The following is a 21,251-nucleotide window of genomic DNA, read 5'->3' as shown; positions in this document are numbered from 1 at the left end:
TCCAAACAAGTGAAAGCAGAGATAAACAGATGGGACTATATTAAGCTGAGAAGCTTCTGCATCTCAAAGGAGATAGTGCCCAGAATACAAAAGCCACCCACTGAGTGGGAGAAATTATTCACCCAATACTCATCAGATAAAGGACTAATATCCAAAATTTACAAGGTACTGACAGAACTATACAAGAAAAAAACATCTAACCCCATCAAAAAATAGGGAGAAGAAATGAACAGACACTTTGTAAAAGAAGAAAGGCAAATGGCCAAAAGGCACATGAAAAGATGCTCAACATCACTAATCGTCAGGGAGATGCAAATCAAAAATACTATGAGGTACCACCTCACGCCGCCGAGATTGGCACACATCACAAAAAAGGAAAACAAGCAGTGCTGGCGGGGATGTGAAGAGAAAGGAACTCTTTTTCACTGCTGGTGGAAATGTCGTCTAGTATAACCTCTATGGAAAGCGATATGGAGATTCCTTCACAAACCGGAAATTGAGCTTCCATATGATCCAGCTATACCACTCCTAGGAATATACCCAAGGAACACAAAAATACAATACAAAAATCCCTTCCTCACACCTATATTCATTGCAGTGCTATTTACAATAGCCAGACTCTGGAAACAACCAAGATGCCCTTCAAAGGATGAGTGGCTAAAGAAACTGTGGTACATATACACAATGGAATACTATGCAGCCGTCAGGAGAGATGAAGTCATGAAATTTTCCTATACATGGATGTACATGGAATCTATTATGCTGAGTGAAGTAAGTCAGAGGGAGAGAGAAAGACGCAGAATGGTTTCACTCATCTATGGGTTTTAAGAAAAATGAAGGACATTTTTAACAGTATCTCAGAGACAAGAGATGAGGGCTGGTAGGTGAGCTCATGACATGAAGCTCACCATAGAGTGATGAGTACAGTTAGAGAAATAACTACACTGAAAACTATCATAACAATGTGAGTGAATGAGGGAAGTAGAAAGCCTGTCTCGAGCACAGGTGGGGGTGGGGTGGGGAGGAGGGATATCTGGGAAATTGGTGGTGGGAATGTTGCACTGGTGAAGGGGGGGTGTTCTTTACATGACTGTAATCATACAACTATAATCATATTTGTAATCACAGTGTTTAATAAAGATTAAAAAATTAGTTTTGGGGCCGGGCGGTGGCGCTAAAGGTAAGGTGCCTGCCTTGCCTGCGCTAGCCTTGGACGGACCGCGGTTCGATCCCGCGGTGTCCCATATGGTCCCCCAAGCCAGGAGCAACTTCTGAGCACATAGCCAGGAGTAACCCCTGAGCGTTACCGGGTGTGGCCCAAAAAAAACAAAAACAAAAACAAACAAAAAAAAAATTTAGTTTTAAGGGGCCGGAGAGGTGGCGCTAGAGGTAAGGTGTCTGCCTTGCAAGTGCTAGCCAAGGAAGGACTGCAGTTCGATCTCCCAGCATCCCATATGGTCCCCTCAAGCCAGGGGCGATTTCTGAGAGCTTAGCCAGGAGTAACCTCTTGAGCATCAAACGGGTGTGGCCCAAAAAAAACAAAAAAAAAAAGTTTTGATACTGTCTATAAGTTACATCTTTTTTGTTTTTGTGTCACACTCAGAGGTGCTCTGCGCTCAGGAGTCACTCCTGGTGGATTCAGGGGACTATATGGGATGCCGGGGATTGAATCTTGGTCAGCCTCTTGCAAGACAAGTGTCCTACTTGCTCTACTACCTTTCTGGCCTTTATAGATTACATATGTATTAAAACTCCACCCAAGTTAGTAAAAATGAGACAATCCATGACACACTAGTAGAAGCTGCTTATATAACTACTAATAATTTTTATAAAGTATTGACAAGTAGTAAAGAGAACAGGGTTCTTTGCATTCAGGGATTACTCCTAATGAAGTTCAGGAGACCATGTATGATGCCGGAAACTAAACCCAGTCAGCCATGTACAAGGTAAGCATTCTATCCACTCTATCATTATTTTTTTTTTTTTTTTTTTTTGGTTTTTGGGCCACACCCGTTTGACGCTCAGGGGTTACTCCTGGCTATGTGCTCAGAAATCGCCCCTGGCTTGGGGGGACCATATGGGACGCCGGGGGATCGAACCGCGGTCCGTTCCTTGGCTAGCGCTTGTAAGGCAGACACCTTACCTCTAGCGCCACCTTCCCGGCCCCCACTCTATCATTATTATAGCCCCTATATACAACTCCTTTAAACAAGAATCTACATGGGGCCGGAGAGATAGCACAGCGTAGGGCATGTGCCTTGCAAGCGGACCCAGGACCAATGGTGGTTCGAATCCCGGCATCCCATGTGGTCCCCCGTGCCTGCCAGGAGTGATTTCTGAGCACAGAGCCAGGAGTAACCCGAGTGCTGCCAGGTGTGACCCCCCAAAAAAAAATCTACAAAAATTTCAGTATGTAAGGATTTTTATTAACAGAAGACAAAATACAGAGCAAGCTACAACTTGAGAACAGCCAGTTATAGAGTTAACTGGCCCTATAATATCCATAATGTATTAACTCTTATTTCAGTGTGTTTCTCACTGTAATTCCTCCATATCAGTTCCAGTATCAGTAGCGGAAGCATCATGCAGATTGTCTACAGCATCTCTGTGAAATTCATTTAACTCCAGCTCCGGTGGTCCCTCACTGGCATCAGCCCCTTCAGCAGACTGTGAGGGTGTGATCACAAACGGGTCTGCGAGAGAAATCGTCATATATAATTATCTGATAAACACAGCACTTCAAAGTTTAGATCGGTAGAAAAAGTCTATACTATTTTCATCACTTTAGTCATTTCTATACATATTTCTAGATATATCACTAAATTAACTATATGTAACTAGTTAAAACTATAGCTTTTTGATTTTAGTTAAAACTATAGCTTTTTGATTTTAGTGATTTTCCTCCAAAATAAAGCCTTTTAAAAATGCAAGAGAAGGGCCCGGAGAGATAGCACAGCGGCGTTTGCCTTGCAAGAAGCCGATCCAAGACCAAAGGTGGTTGGTTCGAATCCTGGTGTCCCATATGGTCCCCCGTGCCTGCCAGGAGCTATTTCTGAGCAGACAGCCAGGAGTAGCCCCTGAGCACTGCCGGGTGTGGCCCAAAAACTTAAAAAAAAAAAAAAATGCAAGAGAAGGAAACTGATGGTTTGCAAAGAAAGTGGCATGTACAATAAAAATGCACTTTAAGGCCAATTCACGTCACAGCAAATGGCTCTAGAACTTTTGATGACCCCCACAAGGCATGTGTAGGATTCCAAGCATACCTCTCTCCTCTCTCGCACTCACATAAACTTAATATACAATCATCACGTTTTTCTATCCCTAAGGGTATTTTTATTTAGGGAATAGAAGAGTTAAAAGTTAACATTTCAAACATGTCCTCGATCTATTAATGGCAGCATATAAAACCAAGGGCAAAAATTTACCATTTCCAAGGGACTGACTGTTACTCATGAGCTTTGCCTGCCTTCTTTCCAAAGCCAGTTGTTTATTTCTCTCGATTCTTTGTTGTTGCTCATCTGTTAGGTTTCTACTTGACTCAGAAGCAAACTTCTCACTTCCAGATGAATTTGTAGTAAAGGGATCTAATTCAATAGTGGTCACCTCATTGCCATTGTTTTCCTCTTCTATATCTACAGTAGAAAAGAAAATTAGTACATGGGTAGTAGTCAAGAAATAAGAAAATATGCCTCATTCAATTAAAATTTTGTTCAATATTCAAAGATCACGCCCAGCAATGCTCGAGGGACCATACAGGATCAAATTGAGGCCTCTCCTAAGTACTTGGAGCTTTGAGAGTTTAAAGTAGCAATGTGTTTATAGAAACAAATTTGCATAGTATGGATGTGTTAGAAATGTTTGATTTAAAAAGCAAAAATAGGGGGGGCCCGGAGAGATAGCTGAAGGTAGGGTGTTTGCCTTGCATGCAGACGGATAGTGGTTTGAATCCTGGCATCCCATATGGTCCCCTGTGCCTGTCAGGAGCTATTTCTGAGCATAGAGCCAGGAGCAACCCCTGAGCATTGCCGGGCGTGACCCAAAAAACAAAAACAAAAGAAAAAATAGGGGTAGAGCAGAAAAATGCTCAATGGAGACAGCATATGCTTCACATGCAGGAGGCCTGAGTTCCATGTGGGCACCACATGGTCCTCAAGTACTTCAAGAACAACCTTTGAGCACCAAGTCAAGAAAGAATAGCAAGGGCTGGAACAGTGTCGCAAGCGGTAAGGTGTCTGCCTTGCCTGTGCTAGCCTAGAACGGACCACAGTTTGATCCCCCCGGCATCCATATGGTCTCCCAAGCCAGGAGCGATTTCTGAGTGCATAGCCAGGAGTAACCACTGAGCGTCACTGGGTGTAGCCCAAAAATAAAAAAAGGAAGAAAAGAAAGAAAGGAAGTTAGAAGGGAGGGCCAGAAGGAAGGAGGGAGGGAGGGAGGGAGAAAAGGAGGAAGGAAGGGGGGGAGGGAGGGAGGGAGGGAGGGAGGGAGGGAGGGAAGGAGGGAGGGGAAGGGGAGGGAGGGACGGGGGAAGGAAGGAAGGAGGGAGGGAGGGAGGGACGGGGGAAGGAGGGAGGGAGGGAGGGAGGGAGGAAGGAAGAAGGAAGGAAGGAAGGAAGGAAGGAAGGAAGGAAGGAAGGAGGGAGGGAGGGAGGGAGGGAGGGAGGGAGGGAGGGAGGGAGGAAGGAAGGAAGGAAGGAAGGAAGGAAGGAAGGAAGGAAGGAAGGAAGGAAGGAAGGAAGGAAGGAAGGAAGGAAGGAAGGAAGGAAGGAAAGAAAGAAAAAATAGCCCCTGAGCATCACTAGGTAGGTCTAACAAACAAGAAAAGCCAAAAGAGGAGGTAGGTAAATTGGTGAAGGATTGAATTTAGTGAACTTACTAATTATTTTTTGTTTGCAGTGAATAAAAACTAAGATCTCACATGAAAGGTATTTATTCTACCACTGACCTATATCCCAGCCCTAGCAAAATATCACTTTAGAGGACTTCTCAGCAGTAAAAAATAGCCCTGGGGTCACTGCAATAGCACAGCGGGCAGGGTATCTATCTGCCTTGCATGTGGCCAACCCGGGTTCGATCCTCCACATCCCATACTGTCCCCCGAGCCTGCCAGGAGTGATTTCTGAGCCAGGAATAAGCCCCTGAGCACTGCTGGATATGGCCAACATATATATAGCCCAGCTTTTCTATTAAGCTTCAAAATAATAAAATAATGGTAGCCAACTCCCCAGGTCTTCTGGTCTTGACAGATATCGCTGTAGCCATCTCAGAATGGGTAGGGGCAGATTCTCCTTTTTGCGTGAAGTCACAGCAGCCCACAATGATACCCAACACTCTGACAGAAACAGCCCACCAAGTCACCAAATTTGTTTCAGATCTATAGATCCTAAACTACATGGCCACTTGCGGTCACACATCACCGCAAAATTTCATACTAGTGTCAGCCAGTAGTATCTCAAGAAATCTGATGAGAAAGTTACACACACAGTAATCTACCAACCTCAGTGAGCCTAAAAGAACAAAGAGGGCTCAACTGGCACCAACCACAGCCCAATAAATTCTTAGACACTGACTTTAGTAACACTGTGGATGTAACAATTCTTTCAAATTGACCCTTGCTGATCTAAGTTTCAATAATTCCATTTGCTTTGGGGCCGGCGAGGTGGCGCTAGAGGTAAAGTGTCTGCCTTTCAAGCGCTAGCCAAGGACCGTGGTTCGATCCCCCGGCATCCCATATGGTCCCCCCAAGCCAGGGGCAATTTCTGAGCGCTTAGCCAGGAGTAACCCCTGAGCATCAAATGGGTGTGGCCTGAAAATCCAAAAAAAAAAAAAAAAAATTCCATTTGCTTTTGTGTTATAACAAACAATATAAAGCAAATTTGTGCATGCAAGGAGGAAGAGTAAGGTGGGAAATTGGGGAAACTGATAAAGGGAAGAGCATACTAGTGGTAGGATGGTGCTTATATATATATATAGTGCCTGAAACCACTGTATATGAATAACTTAGTAATTCACGTCTTTATGATTAAAAATAATTTTTAATACAAACATGCACACAAATATGCATGCATGGGGAAGAGCTGGCAAACATTACTCTCCCAGCATTGCCTAATTACAAGTTTTTCCTCCGACTTTCCCTCCCCTTCTTTAATTAATCCTCTTCTATAGAAACCTTAAAATTCTTTGTCATGATTAAAATTATTTTGTACTTACCTAAAGAGCTCCATGACCTAAAGCATATTATCGTTTTGTAATAAACAAATACATTTTAATAGCCTGCCACAGCAGTATCTCTATGATACATAGTAGTAATAATGCATAGGCTAATTTTTAAAATTAGGATGAAACCTAGATACAACATTATAAAAGACAACAAAGTTAGAGATCTGTGAAAAATTTACAAGTTAATTAAAAAAAATCTTTAAAATAAAGTTATTACCAAAAAATTAAGATATTATTTTAAAAAATCTTTACTGTTATCTACATTAGTCATGATACCTTTTTTTTATGAGGATGGGGAGAGAAGTTGGGGGACACATTCACAGTGCTCAGGGGATTATGTGATCAAGGGATCAAATCCTGGACACCAGCATGTAAAGTCTGTGCTCTAGGTAATGGTAACTCCATTATTCACTACTTTATGTCCCATTCATATGTCTAATTGCAACAACCATTAGACTAGTGGAAATGTCACATGACCGAGTTGTTCACTGGTTAAAGCCTGTGAAACAAGGGACCAAGTAGTACTTATTCTTTGTTGTTGTTGTTTTGTTTTTTTGTTTGTTTTTGGGCCACTTTTTTCTGTTGTGTTCCCCTTTCTGTGTAATTCACTACACAGAAAGGGAGACACAACAGAAAAATTTTGTTGTTGTTTTTTTGGGTCGCACCCAGCAGCGCTCAGGGGTTCCTCCTGGCTCTAAGCTCAGAAATCGCTCCTGGCAGGCTCAGGGAACCATATGGGATGCCGGGATTTGAACCACCGTCCTTCTGCACACCCTACCTCCATGCTATCTCTCCAGGCCCCCAACAGAAAATATATAATGCTTTACTATGGGTTTAATATTTTTATATAGTCATTTCCATATACAAAATATCATGCCATTGGTAAATAGCACTCTACCGAAAATTTAAATCCTGGTTTATTTAAATACCAACTCCTAACATTTTAAAATTACTTTATAAGTAGCTTTAGGTGATTCTATATAGAATCTATGTTTTCTACTACATTAAGTTTCAAAACCAAATAACATGTATGGAACCATCGCACAGGAAATCTGGTAACTATACAGATCCTGTCGGCAAGAACCATATGTTTTGATATGTGTGACTGCCGTTGATTGCACTGATGGCTAACAAATGCAACCAGTACCAGGAACAGTCACGTAGGTCTTCTAAACTTCAGAATTCTATAGTTATTTCTTTGGACTATGGCATACATGGCAGTGCTCAGGAAATCATGCAAATCGTGCATTATCAATGCAGTCTTCCAGCAAACAAGCATACATCAACCCTTGATCTATTTCCCCAGATCATGTCTGCACTTTTTTTTTTTTTTTTTGGCCAGACCTGTTTCCAGGGTTCACTCCTGACTCTGTGTTTAGGGACTTATTCCTGGCAGGTTTGGGGGAGCATATGGGATAAAAGAAATGGAACCCACATGGAAGTCAAATGTCCTCCCTGCTGTATTATTGTTCTGGCCTTCATGTCTGCATTCTTTTTTTTTGGTTTTTGGGCCACACCCTGTGATGCTCAGGGGTTACTCCTGGCTATGCGCTCAGAGTTGCTCCTAGCTTCTTGGGGGACCATATGGGATGCCGGGGGATCGAACCGCGGTCCGTCCTAGGCTAGCGCAGGCAAGGCAGGCACCTTACCTCCAGCGCCACCGCCCGGCCCCCATGTCTGCATTCTTAAGTAAAATGTAAATTATTGCATCACCAACATAGTCTGTCAAATTTATTTCCTATATTGACTTCATGATGTAAATGTAAATGACTATCTTGTCATATTTTTATTAACAATTACTACAAAAGATAACAGGTCACCAACGTCAGTTCTCAAAAACACTTGTCCAATAGCTAAATACATTTTATAGCATCTTTTTTTTTTTTTTTTTTTGGGCCACACCCAGCAGTGCTCAGGGGTTACTCCTGGCTAACTGCTCAGAAATAGCTCCTGGCAGGCACGGGGGACCATATGGGACACCGGGATTCGAACCAACCACCTTAGGTCCTGATCGGCTGCTTGCAAGGCAAACGCCGCTGTGCTATCTCTCCAGTCCCATTATAGCATCTCCTAATGACACTGCAGTCCTGCCTTTAAGAAACAAGTATCTGGGGGGCCGGAGAGATAGCATGGAGGTAAGGCGTTTGCCTTTCGTGCAGGAGGTCATCGGTTCGAATCCCGGTGTCCCATATGGTCCCCCGTGCCTGCCAGGAACAATTTCTGAGCCTGGAGCCAGGAATAATCCCTGAGCACTGCCGGGTGTGACCCAAAAACCACAAAAAAAAAAAAACAAAAAAAAAAAACAAAAAAAAAAAAAAAAAAAAAAAAAAATAAAAACAAGTATCTGGGGGCCGGGCGGTGGCGCTAAAGGTAAGGTGCCTGCCTTGCCTGCGCTAGCCTTGGACGGACCGAGGTTCGATCCCCCGGTGTCCCATATGGTCCCCCAAGCCAGGAGCAACTTCTGAGCGCATAGCCAGGAGTAACCCCTGAGCATTACTGGGTGTGGCCCAAAAACCAAAAAAAAAAAAAAAAAAAAAAAAAAGAAACAAGTATCTGCGCTAGCCTAGGACGGACCGCGGTTCGATCCCCCGGCGTCCCATATGGTCCCCCAAGCCAGGAGCGACTTCTGAGCGCATAGCCAAAAGTAACCCCTGAGCGTCAAATGGGTGTGGCCCAAAAACCAAAAAAAAAAAAAGAAAAAAGAAACAAGTATCACACACAAGTCTTGATATATTACAATATTTTAATTCACTCCCAATAACTATTATAATTACATGTTCAATATAGACCAAGAATCTGCTCTTATAATATTGTCTACCTGAAAATATATCCATGTCTAAAATAAAAGGATTATAAAAAAATCATACATTCTTACCATTATTGCTCACAAAATCTTCATGAACAATAGGCAGGTCAAGTCGAATTCGTTTTAAACATGTCTGAAAATAAAAATTATTTTTACATTTCACCAATAATATTTAGGAAGAACTGTCATGCATTAAATTTGTAGTTTCTAAGAAACTGGTCTTCAAATAACTCTTAACTTTCCTTCCTAGGGCTGAAGCGACAATACAGCTGATAGGGCATTTGCCTTGCATGAAACCAATCCAGGTTCAACCTCCAGCACCTCATAGTCCCTTGAGCAAGGCTCAAGAGTTGTCCAGGGACTGGAGCGATAGCACAGCAGTAAGGTGTTTGCTTTGCATGCAGCTGACTGGGAACGGTCCCAGGTTCAACCCCTGGCAACCCCCACCCCCAAGCCTGCCAGTAGCAATTTCTGAGCACAGAAATTGTGGGTATGGCCCCACCCCCCAAAAAATGAGTTGTCCAAACTGTGCCCTCCTCCTGTCCTCCGAAAACAAAAGTTTCCTTCCCTTTATACCAAGACATGTTTCAAGTTGAGATCCCAGTTACTTAATCTCACTAAATCTCTATTTAGTATTGTAATTATATTTAAAATAATCTCAATACCTACCTGAACTTCCTTCTTATTTCCTAGGTGTTCAACTCTGTCAATAAAATCCTCAAATTGTAGTTTAGGGAATAGCCGATGTGCCCAATGCTCCATGTGTCTGATTAGGGTCTTTAAGTCTTCAGCCTGGCACATAAAAATAAAAATAAATATGCTAAATAGAAGAGTCATTCTCACAACCGACCTTTGTCAGCAGATTTTAGAACTGAATAGTAATGCCAAAGTCGCTGGTGTCATTTTGTATTTATAAGGGTGAGAAACTCTTAGAAGTAACTTTGAAAAAATATTAAAGGCATATGAAGTAACAGTCTAAACGAGCTCTAGAGGGGCTGGAGCGGTGGCACAGGCAGTCGGGCATTTGCCTTGCACGCGCTAACCTAGAACGAACCATGGTTCGATCACCCAGTGTCCCTTGTGCCCTCCCAAGCCAGAGATGATTTCTGAGCATATAGCCAGGAGTAACCCCTGAGCATCACTGGATGTGGCTCAAAAACCAAAAAAAAAGAGCTCTAGATAGACTTTTAAAATTAAAGTGAACAAACCCAATATGAAAAATTAATGAAAGATAATGTTATTTTACTGAACTATAAAGTAATATTTGAAAATAAGCTTTAATAAATATGTCAAGTACCTTTTAAGAAAAAACAGGGACCAGTGGGATAGTAAAGCTGGTAGGGCATTTGCCTTGCACACAACCGACCCGGATTTGATCCCTGGCACTACACACAGTTTTCAAAGCCCACAAGTGACCTCTGAGAACAGGGCAAAAAAGTAAGCCCTGAGCACCTCCAAGAGTAGTCCAAGAAAGAAGGAAATAAAGTGACAGGCTCCTAAGTCATATTTTGAACAGCACTGAAAACTCAGCACTGTGGAAATGTACTCAAGTATAGTTGAAAGATTTCTTAGACACAGCGCCTCTCTGTATTTGAAATTTAACATTAATTTTTTGTTATTGTTTTGGGGTCACACTCGGTGGCGGCACTGAGGGTTTCCTCTTGGCTCTGCGCTCAGAAATCACTCCTCAAAGGCTTGGGGGGACCAACCATATGGGATACCAGGGATCGAACCCAGGTCCATTCCAGGTAGCCGCGTGCAAGGCAAATGCCCTAGCGCTGTGCTATCACTCCAGCCACTAACATTAATATTTTTAAGTCATATGGAAAATACAAGTTTAACAGGATGGACTAATAAATGAAAAACAAAAACTTCACATCCCTGGTTTTCCTATAAAATATTTTACTTTTTTTAAAAGTGCAGGGTATACACCCAGCAGTGCTCAGGAGCTACTCCCAGTTGTGTTCAGGGAATCATGAGTTACCAGGAACTGACCCTGTATGCAAAATATGTGCTCAACCCACCGAGCCATCTTTCAGGCCCATATTTTTCTCTTAAGATTTTTCCTGGGATGGGCCCGGAGATATAGCACAGCAGCATTTGCCTTGCAAGCAGCCGATCCAGGACCAAAGGTGGTTGGTTCGAATCCCGGTGTCCCATATGGTCCCCCGTGCCTGCCAGGAGCTATTTCTGAGCAGACAGCCAGGAGTAACCCCTGAGCACCGCCGGGTGTGGCCCAAAAACAAAAAAAAAAAAACAACTAAATAATGTGGTTTTAGTTTTTGGGTCTTACCCAGTTGTGCTCAGGGGACCATCGTGGTGCTGGGGATGCAACTCAGGCCTGCTGCCCATGTGCAAAGCAAAGGCCTTTCCCATCATACTACCTCTCAGGACCCTAAAACTGTTAAAAACCTAATGTATGGGCTGGCCTAGAGGAATAGTATAGTGGCTTAAAAGTGCCTGTTGTACAAGCACATGCAGGCCAGGAATAAGCCCTCAGCAGTGCTGGATGAGACCTAAAAGCCAAATCAAACAAAAAATAACTCAGTCACATAGGGTCCAAATAGTACAGCAGGCAGGGCACTTGCCTTGAACATGGCTAACCCAGATCTGATCCCCAGCATCCTGAACACACCCCAGGGGTAATTCTTGAGTCAGGAGTAACTCCCGAGCATTACTGGGCATGACTCAAAAACAAGAACAAAATGTCAATTACTTAGAGTAATCCCTCAGTGCAAAGTCAGGAGTAACTCCCAAGTATGGCCAGTGATGACCAAAACAAAATAAAAAATCCTGCCTTGCATGCAGCCAACCAATGATGAACAATGGTTCGAATCTTGGCATCCTATGTGGTTCCCGGAGCCTGCCAGGAGCGATTTCTGAGCACAGAGCCAGGAGTAACCTCTGAGAGCCGACACTGGGTGTGACCCAAAAACTAAAAACCAAAAAACCCATAACCTGGGCCGGAGCGGTGGCACAGCAGTAGGGCATTTGCCTTTCATGCGGCTGACCCAGGACAGACCTCGGTTCGATCCCCCAGGGTGCCATATCATCCCTCAAGCCAGGAGTGATTTTTGAGTGCAGAGCCAGGAGTAACCCCCGGGCATCACCCGATGTGGCCAAAAAAAAGAAAAGAAAGAAAGAAAGAAACCCATAACCTAATTAACATATAGTTTTGTAGCAAAATAGCTCACAAACCTATATTCACGTTTCTGTCCATTGAATCTGGGCAAACATCACAATTTTCAGCGTCCTAATTTTGAAATCTTTGGATTATTTACTGCTTTTGTCTTTCCTTAGAGTCCATCGCCTACAAATACTGTATGCTCATCCACCACCTCCCCATAGAAGATGCTACCACTTGAAGTGCAAGTCTTTGAATAGCCCTTTCCTTGAGCATCTTCACAATCACCCCCTCATACAACACATCCAGGTGGTACTCACTGTTGTATTACTTGCTGTAACATGGCTGTTATTCATTGGCTATGAAAGGGGACACCTTTAGGCTCTGTCCCAGCTATTGACATTCAACTTTTGTTTTGGGCCAAACCAGATGATATTCTCAGGGATCACTCTCAGTATTATTTCAGAGGACCCTATAGGGTGCCAGGGATAAAACTCTAGTTGATCACTTGCAAGGTAAGTACCCTGTTAGATATACTATCTCTTTACTCCCAGGCATTCAAAAAAATTTTTTTTTATTTTTGGGCCACACCCGGTAACACTCATGGTACTCCTGGCTTTGTGCTCAGAAATCAATCCTGGCTTGGGGGACCATATGGGATTCCAGGGGATTGAACCGCGGTCAGTCCTAGGTCAGCCGCGAATAAGGCAAACACCCTACAGCTGCACCACTGCTCTAGCCCCTAGACATTCAAATTTTAAAAACTCTAGAACTCAAGTTTTCTTAAATGGATAAGAGGACAAAAATTTACCTCACAGGCTAAGAACCCAAGAATATAATGAGGATCCCAGAGCTAGGTCAAAAGATTAGAGCATATATGCAGGAGCCCTTTCAATCCCTGGCATATTACATGACCTCCAGAGCACCCTGGGACTAAACCAATCTGTCCAGATACATTTGAAAACATTCCATAAAGAGCAAAAATCTCACCAAAAAACGTGTACTACAGGAGTCAGAGATAGTACTATTCCTAGAAACCCATATGATCCTCTGAGCACAGACAGAACTGATCTGAGCAAAGATGCCAGGAGTAAACATGTCAGTGTGACCCCAAAAAGCAAATAAAATAAACAAGGGGACTCAAGCAATAGCACAACACATAGGGTGTTTGCCTTGCACACAGCTGACCAAGGTCCTGGCATTTTAAAAGGTCCTCTGAGCACCATGAAGAATGACTCGAGCTTAGAGCCAGTAGAAATCCCTGAGCACCACTGGGTATGACCCAAAGACCAAAACAATTTTAAAAAAACAAATAAGTAAACACCTACCACCATACACAAAATGCACTGTATTGGGCCAGGATAGTACAGCCATTAGGGAACATGCCTGCGAAGGCACCCGATACCAAGTGAGACCACTTGGGGTATCACCAGGTACAGCCCTGGAGGCCCAGCCTGACACTGGTTGGGCAGTATCATCTCCTCAGGCCCTTCCACTAAACTGTGACTTGCTGGTGGGGCTCTCAAAGCTTGGTACTGAAAGCAATCAATCAACCAAAATCTTGGTATTGAAAGCAATCAATCAATCAATCAATTAAGCGAACTAGTTACAGTCTACTCTTTCTAATTCTCATTTATATTGTAACTAACAGTTCTTTTTTTTGTTGTTGTTTTGGTTTTGGTTTTTGGTTTTTGGTTTTTTGGGCCACACCCGGCGGTGCTCAGGGCTTACTCCTGGCTGTCTGCTCAGAAATAGCTGGCAGGCACGGGGGACCATATGGGACACCGGGATTCGAACCAACCACCTTTGGTCCTGGATCGGCTGCTTGCAAGGCAAACGCCGCTGTGCTATCTCTCTGGGCCCCATGACTAACAGTTCTTAAATGTTTGCATTTTAAGTAAAACTTAATGCCCATTATAAATCCGGGCTCATATTTTATAGACAAACACATGATCAAATATATGTCTTGCTCGATTAGTCTCTGGGAAAGAAAAAATAAATTATGGAGGTGCTAGAGAAATAGTACAGTGGGTAGGGCATTTGCCTTGCACGTGACAAACCCTAGTTCGATCCCCAGCATCCCACATGACCCCTCGAGCTTGCCAGCCAGGAGTAACTCCTGAGCACAGAGCCAGGAGTAACCCCTGAGCATCACAAAGTGTTGCCAAAACCAAAACCAAAATAAAACAAGAGAAAGTAAATTCTGTTTCTCAAGATCATAAAAACTGATTCAAGCTTAAAGACTCAGATTTTCCTAAAGTCCTATACAGCAGCAAAACTGACACAATAAGTCACATTTTCTGTTAGCTCAAATAGTGTTCGATCCATAAGGACTATTTCTCAAGAGATAGAATAATCTGTAAAATGTCTGTCAATTGCTAGGAATATGTGAATGAGTCCATAGTTTTATAGATATTCTGAAAATCAAGTTTAAAATGTACTGGAGTGGTTATCTTCCCCTTAATTAATACTCTTTACCCTCAGTTCTTCAATTTGTTAGGCACCAAGACCGACCTCCTGCCCCAATAGATTCTTCCCTTTCGCCACCCCTACAAAGCTCATTATTACTCCTTAACTCTCTCTCTCATTTACCCTTTTTAACTTCAGTACTACACAGTCCTAATCATAGACCAAAGTTGTGCATTGGATTTAACTACCGCCAACTATTTCAAAAGACATAAAATGAACACATATGTCTTTTGAATATTTTATGTGTATTTTCTTTGACAGCTATAACTCTAAATATTCTTTTACAGTGACGATTCTACCCACTTTTTATCTTGTCTTCTCTTTGTGAGCTGTTCAATAAGGAATTTTGGTGAAAGAGTCCCTCAATTTAATGCTTATGATTGAACCATGTCATGGGGATTGTTAGACTTGTTCTTATGGCCCCCATAAGCGCCAATAACGCCACGTGGTATTGTTCCTTGTTTGCATAGGCACATTAAAATGGGAAAATACTATACATACAAATAAGTTCTTATCTAATAGAGATGGGAACACACAAATCTTGAGTGAAATGGGACCTTACACCCTGAACATTGATAAAATGACCTGGCACAGGCCTCAGAATAATGGGCATCCTCCATTCACCCCTGAACCAGGGAAGCTATCTACGAAACATCCAAGGTTTTTTATAACAACACCTGGAAGCAATCCTCTACCAGGGAAGACCCTACCACTGCTCTGACATCGACCTGCTCAAAAGAGACTTCCCTTAACACCAAGAAGACTTGACAACAACAATGACCTGCTTACAGGACAGGGCTCTCTGCATTGCCCTTTACCTGTGAGGTGAAACGAGAGGACACTCTGCACCATCCTGACTGCAATATAGGATATGCAGATTGCAGAATCTTTAATACAGAAGCATGATACCAACAACAGAGACTGTGTGAAAAATAAAAGTGTATTGGCACTACAGACAATGACTTGGATTGGACAAACTAGTTTGCCTGGAGCCTAGAGTTGGTCTTATGCCAGGAAATTTCAGGGGTAGGGTCTCCTTGTATTTAGGTCAAGGCTTTTCCTTTCCATGTCCCTCATATTTTGGTGGGCCTATGCAAACAATAATTGCCACTCTAACACCGTTTTTATTGTGTTCCTTTGACTCGAATCCTTAAGAAAAACAACCCACTTAAACTTCTGAGGTTAACTTAAACTAATATGCATGTGCATGGAAATGTAAAAAAGTACTTTGCCGGGGCCGGAGAGATAGCATGGAGGTAAGGCGTTTGCCTTTCATGCAGGAGGTCATCGGTTCGAATCCCGGTGCCCCATATGGTCCCCCGTGCCTGCCAGGAGCAATTTCTGAGCCTGGAGCCAGGAATAACCCCTGAGCACTGCCGGGTGTGACCCAAAAACCACAAAAAAAAAAACAAAAAAAAAACAAAAAAAAAAAGTACTTTGCCGGCCAGGAGAGATAACATAGCGGTGTTTGCCTTGCAAGCAGCGATCCAGGACCAAAGGTGGTTGGTTCGAATCCCGGTGTCCCATATGGTCCCCCGTGCCTGCCAAGAGCTATTTCTGAGCAGACAGCCAGGAGTAACCCCTAAACAAAACCGGATGTGGCCCAAAAAAAACAAAACAAAAAAAAAGACTTTGCCTTCAATGTTTAAGGAGTTACATAAGTTTTATGACTTTAGATTGCTTTGTGTGCTGCTAAGAAATATTATGTATTACAATCTGGGGATTTAAGGGACAACGTAATTGTTACATGGGTCTGTCTTATTTTTCTTAATGTTCTTTGGCTGAAAGTTCAAAGTTAAGATATCAGCAATGGGACTACTGAGAATTCTGTTTATGGGTGATTGTCCTTCCACTGTAACTTTACTTTGTCCTCTTTCTTTGCATCTTTGTTCTCATAATTAAAAATAAAAAATAAAAAGTCTAAAATGTAAACTAGGACCTGGAAAGACAATATAGCTGCTTGCTTTGTACATGGTCAACGGTTTGCAATCTTTGGCACCACATAGGTCCTCTAAGCACTGCCGGTAGAATTTCTGAGTGCAGAGCCAAAAGTAGGCCCTGAGCACTGCCAGGTGTGGCCTCTCCACTAAATAAATAAACAAAGCAGACATTTCTTACCTCATGGCCTTTACCTCTGAATTTTGCCTTTTCAAACACATGTCTTAATGCTGGAAGCCCTCTCTCAGAAATCAATCTGCAAATAGATATGTTTTCGATTTTGAATTTTCAGGAGCATCAAGTCCAAACCAAGACCCTAAAAAAAAAAGTTCTGAACTGAACAACAGGGGCCAGAGAGATAGCATAGAGGTAAGGCATTTGCCTTGCATGCAGAAAGATGGTGGTTCGAATCCCAGCATCCCGTATGGTCCCCCGAGCCTGCCAGGAGCTATGTCTGAGCATAGAGCCAGGAGTAACCCCTGAGCGCTGCCAGGTGTGACCCAAAAACCAAAAAAAAAAAAAAAAACAGGTCAGCTGAACTGAACAACAACAACAAAAAAAGCCTTTAGTAATATCTGATCTCCAAATTGCTCCTACCAGAAGCTTAAATATAAGAAAAAAGATGGAGAGAGAGAGAGAGAGAGAGAGAGAGAGAGAGATAAAAGAGAGGGAGAGAGAGAGAGAAAGGTTAAGCACATGCTTTGTTTATTAACAGGAGATCCAGATTTGAGCCCTGCTATTGAATGGCCCCCTAAGAACTGCCCAGAGTAAACCTTAGGCAAAGAGTTGAGAATAAAACAAAGCCAAAAAAATAAATAAAAAGTATATTGTAGGGCCGGAGAGATAGCATGGAGGTAAGGTGTTTGCCTTGCATGCAGAAGGTCATTGGTTTGAATCCCGGTGTCCCATATGGTCCCCCGAGCCTTCCAGGAGCAATTTCTTTTCTTTTCTTTTTTTTTTTTTTTTTTGGTTTTTGGGCCACACCCGGCAGTGCCTCAGGGGTTACTCCTGGCTGTCTGCTCAGAAATAGCTCCTGACAGGCACGGGGGACCATATGGGACACTGGGATTCGAACCAACCACCTTTGGTCCTGGATCGGCTGCTTGCAAGGCAAACACCGCTGTGCTATCTCTCCGGGCCACCAGGAGCAATTTCTGAGCGTGGAGCAAGGAGTAACCCCTGAGCACTGCCGGGTGTAACCCAAAACCAAACAAAAAAAAGTATATTGTAAACCAACAATAAATAAACAAAATGTGTTCCCCAAAAGTACTAATGTCTAAACAAATAATAAATATACCTCTGAGCATCCAGCTTGGGTATATTCCTTTTAACAGTTCTCTTTGGTGGTACGGGAACAGGGGCACTTCTCCCTGACTCCAGCAGAACATACAAGGATTAATGTTTCTTTTATCATTTAAACCTCTTTTAAATAGAAAGTATACATTAGGCTACTGATTAGTGAGTAACTGCACATGGACACATTTTGTTTTAACTCTACATACCTTCATCTGGTTCAGCTCCTTCACCATCTCTCTCTGGAGAGGCTGGAGGTGGGAAAGGAGGAAAAGTTTCATCTTCTATCTGGTCATAATCTGGCATATCAGTCACGTCATTATCCTGTGGTTCCAGCATCTTTGCTTCTAAGAGGGGAAAAAAGTCATTTTTATTCATCCATGTAATTTTCCTATTGTAGTTTTATTTACAAAATTCATATTTCGGGCCCGGAGAGATAGTACAGTGGCGTTTGCCTTGCAAGCAGCCAATCCAGGACCAAAGGTGGTTGGTTCGAATCCCGGTGTCCCATATGATCCCCCATGCCTGCCAGGAGCTATTTCTGAGCAGACAGCCAGGAGTAACCCCTGAGCACCACCAGGTGTGGCCCAAAAACCAAAAACCAAAAAAAAAAAAAAAAAAAAAAAAAATTTCATTTCACAGGCCAGAGCAATAACACAGTGGTAGGGCATTTGCCTTGCATGTAGCCTACCCAGGACGAACCCAAGCTTGATTCTTGGCATCCCAAATGACCCCCGAGTCTGACAGCGCCAGGAGTAACCCCTGAGCGCTGGCGGGTATGACCCAAAAACAAACAAAAATAAATTCATATTATAGTCAAATTACCAACATTTCAATTAATTTATACATCATGAAAAGTAAAACGAGGGGCCAGTCATAGTAAGGCTCTTGCCTTGCACACTGCCAACCTGGGTCCGATGCCAGTAATCCCACAAGACCTTGAGACCACAGGAGTGCAGAGCCAGAAGTAAGCACCTAAACACCATGAGATGTGATCCAAAAATGAGCAACAACAAAAAATTATATTAAGTCACCTGATTTTTACAGATCTACATCAGTACCTCTTCTGGCTAACAAGAAATCTGAAGAGAATCTTCACTACACTATTCTTCGGCCTCCCTCTCCAGCACACCTAAAAACCAGAGCATCAAACACGGAAGGCAAGTCTCTACCACCAAGTTACATTTCCCTTTAAGGCTTTCACTTTTACATAAAAAAGCAAAAAGAGAAGCATTCGGTGTTTCTGCAGGGAGTGAGAACCAAAGCAAAAGTGGCAGGACCAAAGCTGACCCTGAACCACTGGTGTGTATCCCTCCTGCTTTGGTTAGATGTATTATTTTAAGTTTTGTGGTATTTCGTAGCATTTAATATTATCTGGGCATCTTAAAACTTTTTGTTTCGGGGCCACACTGGGAGATCCTCAGGGATCATTCATTCCTGAAGTGGTGCCAGGATCAAACTTGGGTCAGCCATAGGCAAGTAACTTCACTACTGTATTAGCTGGGATGGTCCCATATATACAAAAAATTTCAAAGATTTTCGGGGAAGACAGGAAGAGAGCTCTAAATGCCAGGTGCTAACCAAAACTTAAAAAAAATACATAAATTAAAAAAAAAATAAATGCCAGGTGCTGAGGCTGGCCCAGATAGGGGGGAAAAAATCAAGAGTTTCAAAACTTGAACAGGTTAATTCATGGTCGTTGCATCTAAGATAGCTTCTGCATTACACCAATATATTTTGCTCCATCTCATGGAAGCTTCAAGGAAGAAAAAAAGTGGATTCATGATAGAGTCAGATACTATTCACCGTGGGTAGAGCATGAGGAAGAGGGAATGTCAGCAAACCCTGCATTGGTATTCCTTCTGGGGTGGTAGTTAACTTACTGGCCACGGTCCTATTCCATCTTTCCATTTTGGTTTTTGGGTCATACCTGGCTGTGGACTCAGGAATTACTCCTGGGGAACTCAGGACACGCCATGGGGGTGCAGAGAACCCAACCAGGGTGACTATGTCCTAGACAAGAACCCTCCCCTCCAGGGCCTATTCAAATCTTAGATGTCATTAAAATGCAACAGCTGAGCCAGAGTGAAGGAGAACAGAAATTTGGGGGGCGGGGGTTGGGTCCTCCTGGCTCTCTGGGCTCAGGAATCGCTCCTGGCCGGCCTGGGGGACCATATGGGGTGCCTGGATTCGAACCATCATGCTTCTGCATGCAAGGCAAACGCCCCACCATTGTGCTATCTCTCTAGTCCCTAGGACCACAGAAACTTGCAAGCACAGAACCCGGATGCTCCAGCAGTCTCCACCCAGGCCCTCCCAGGCGCCCCAGCGAGCACCGCGGCCTTCCCCAGTCCGGGCCCGCATCCACTCGCATCGACCACGCCATCAACTCCCCGGCGTCAGCCACGCCGGCCCCGGCTTCCATCAGGCTCGACTGTCTCCGGGGGGCTCGAACCTCGGAACTCACGCACCCCTGGCAGCCCAGCTCCACGCCGCACCCGAGCCAATCGCAGCGGCCACAGCACCAGGCCGGCGGCTAGGGAGAGCCGCAATTCTCGCGAGACTCAGGATATCTCGCGAGATAAAGCTCCCAGATTTGGCGCCAAAAGGGAACCGGGCCCGCCTCCTCGCTTGGTGGCCCCGCCCATCACTTTGTGCTTGTTCTGGGACCAGGCCTAGTCCCTTGCTCTCCCTCAGCCTGCCTGGAAGGAAACTCCCTCCTTTCTTCCTTTTTTTTTTTTTTTATGTTTTTTTTTTAATTATTTTTATTTTGACCACTTCCCTTTTTTCAAACAAATTATTACATGTTTTATTAATAGCTTTATTTAAGCACCATGATCAACCTCATTTCTTTCTTTTTCTTTCTTTTTTATGATTGCATTTTTAAATGAATATCTTTAAGCATCATGATGCACCTCCTCATTTCTTTCTTTTTTTTTTTTTCTTTTTGATGATTACATTTTTTTAAAATGAATATCTTTATTTAAGCATCATTTCTGCGTAGGATTCTAATTGCTGGGTTGTGGATATAGTAGAAACAAGAGGGGCAAACAGTGTTTGATGAGAAAGTACCAATAATACACAATTCATGGCAATTCCTGGAAAGTAAAAGTTGTATTTGTTGTTTTTTTAAAAAAAATTAAAAAAAAAAAACCCAACTAATCAGTATGCTGAGTGTGGAGCTTTTACAATTATCAAAGATGAAAAAAAAAGTAAAAAAGGAGCCGGTAAGGTGTCACTAGAGGTAAGGTATCTGCCTTGCAAGCACTAGCCAAGGAAGGACCACAGTTCGAACCCCGGCATCCCATATGGTCCCCCCAAGCCAGGGGCAATTTCTGAGCGCTTAGCCAGGAGTAACTCCTAAGCATCAAACAGGTGTGGCCTCAAAAACAATAAACAACA

The 21,251-nt window shown here is 43.2% G+C and overlaps 1 protein-coding gene and 1 non-coding gene across 2 annotated transcripts; both read right to left on the bottom strand.

The window, feature by feature from the left end:
* Nucleotides 1-2,404: 2,404 nt before the first annotated feature.
* Nucleotides 2,405-20,375, bottom strand: TIPIN (TIMELESS interacting protein). The gene is made up of 8 exons (XM_049778346.1): nucleotides 20,321-20,375; nucleotides 18,060-18,196; nucleotides 17,854-17,933; nucleotides 16,737-16,812; nucleotides 9,695-9,817; nucleotides 9,095-9,158; nucleotides 3,426-3,632; nucleotides 2,405-2,693 (listed from the first exon to the last, which is right to left on the bottom strand). The coding sequence occupies exons 2-8, from the start codon at nucleotides 18,186-18,188 to the stop codon at nucleotides 2,536-2,538; spliced, it is 837 nt and encodes a 278-aa protein (XP_049634303.1). The 5' UTR covers nucleotides 18,189-18,196; nucleotides 20,321-20,375; the 3' UTR covers nucleotides 2,405-2,535.
* LOC126032973 (small Cajal body-specific RNA 14) lies at nucleotides 7,245-7,379 on the bottom strand. The gene has a single exon (XR_007504136.1). It is a non-coding gene; the product is annotated as a small Cajal body-specific RNA 14 (non-coding RNA).
* Nucleotides 20,376-21,251: the final 876 nt, after the last annotated feature.

Source organism: Suncus etruscus, chromosome 1, assembly GCF_024139225.1.
Source record: "Suncus etruscus isolate mSunEtr1 chromosome 1, mSunEtr1.pri.cur, whole genome shotgun sequence".
NCBI classification, from domain to species: domain Eukaryota; kingdom Metazoa; phylum Chordata; class Mammalia; order Eulipotyphla; family Soricidae; genus Suncus; species Suncus etruscus.
The sequence above is the reverse complement of the archived record's forward strand: the minus strand, read 5'-3'. Positions and strand labels throughout refer to the sequence as shown.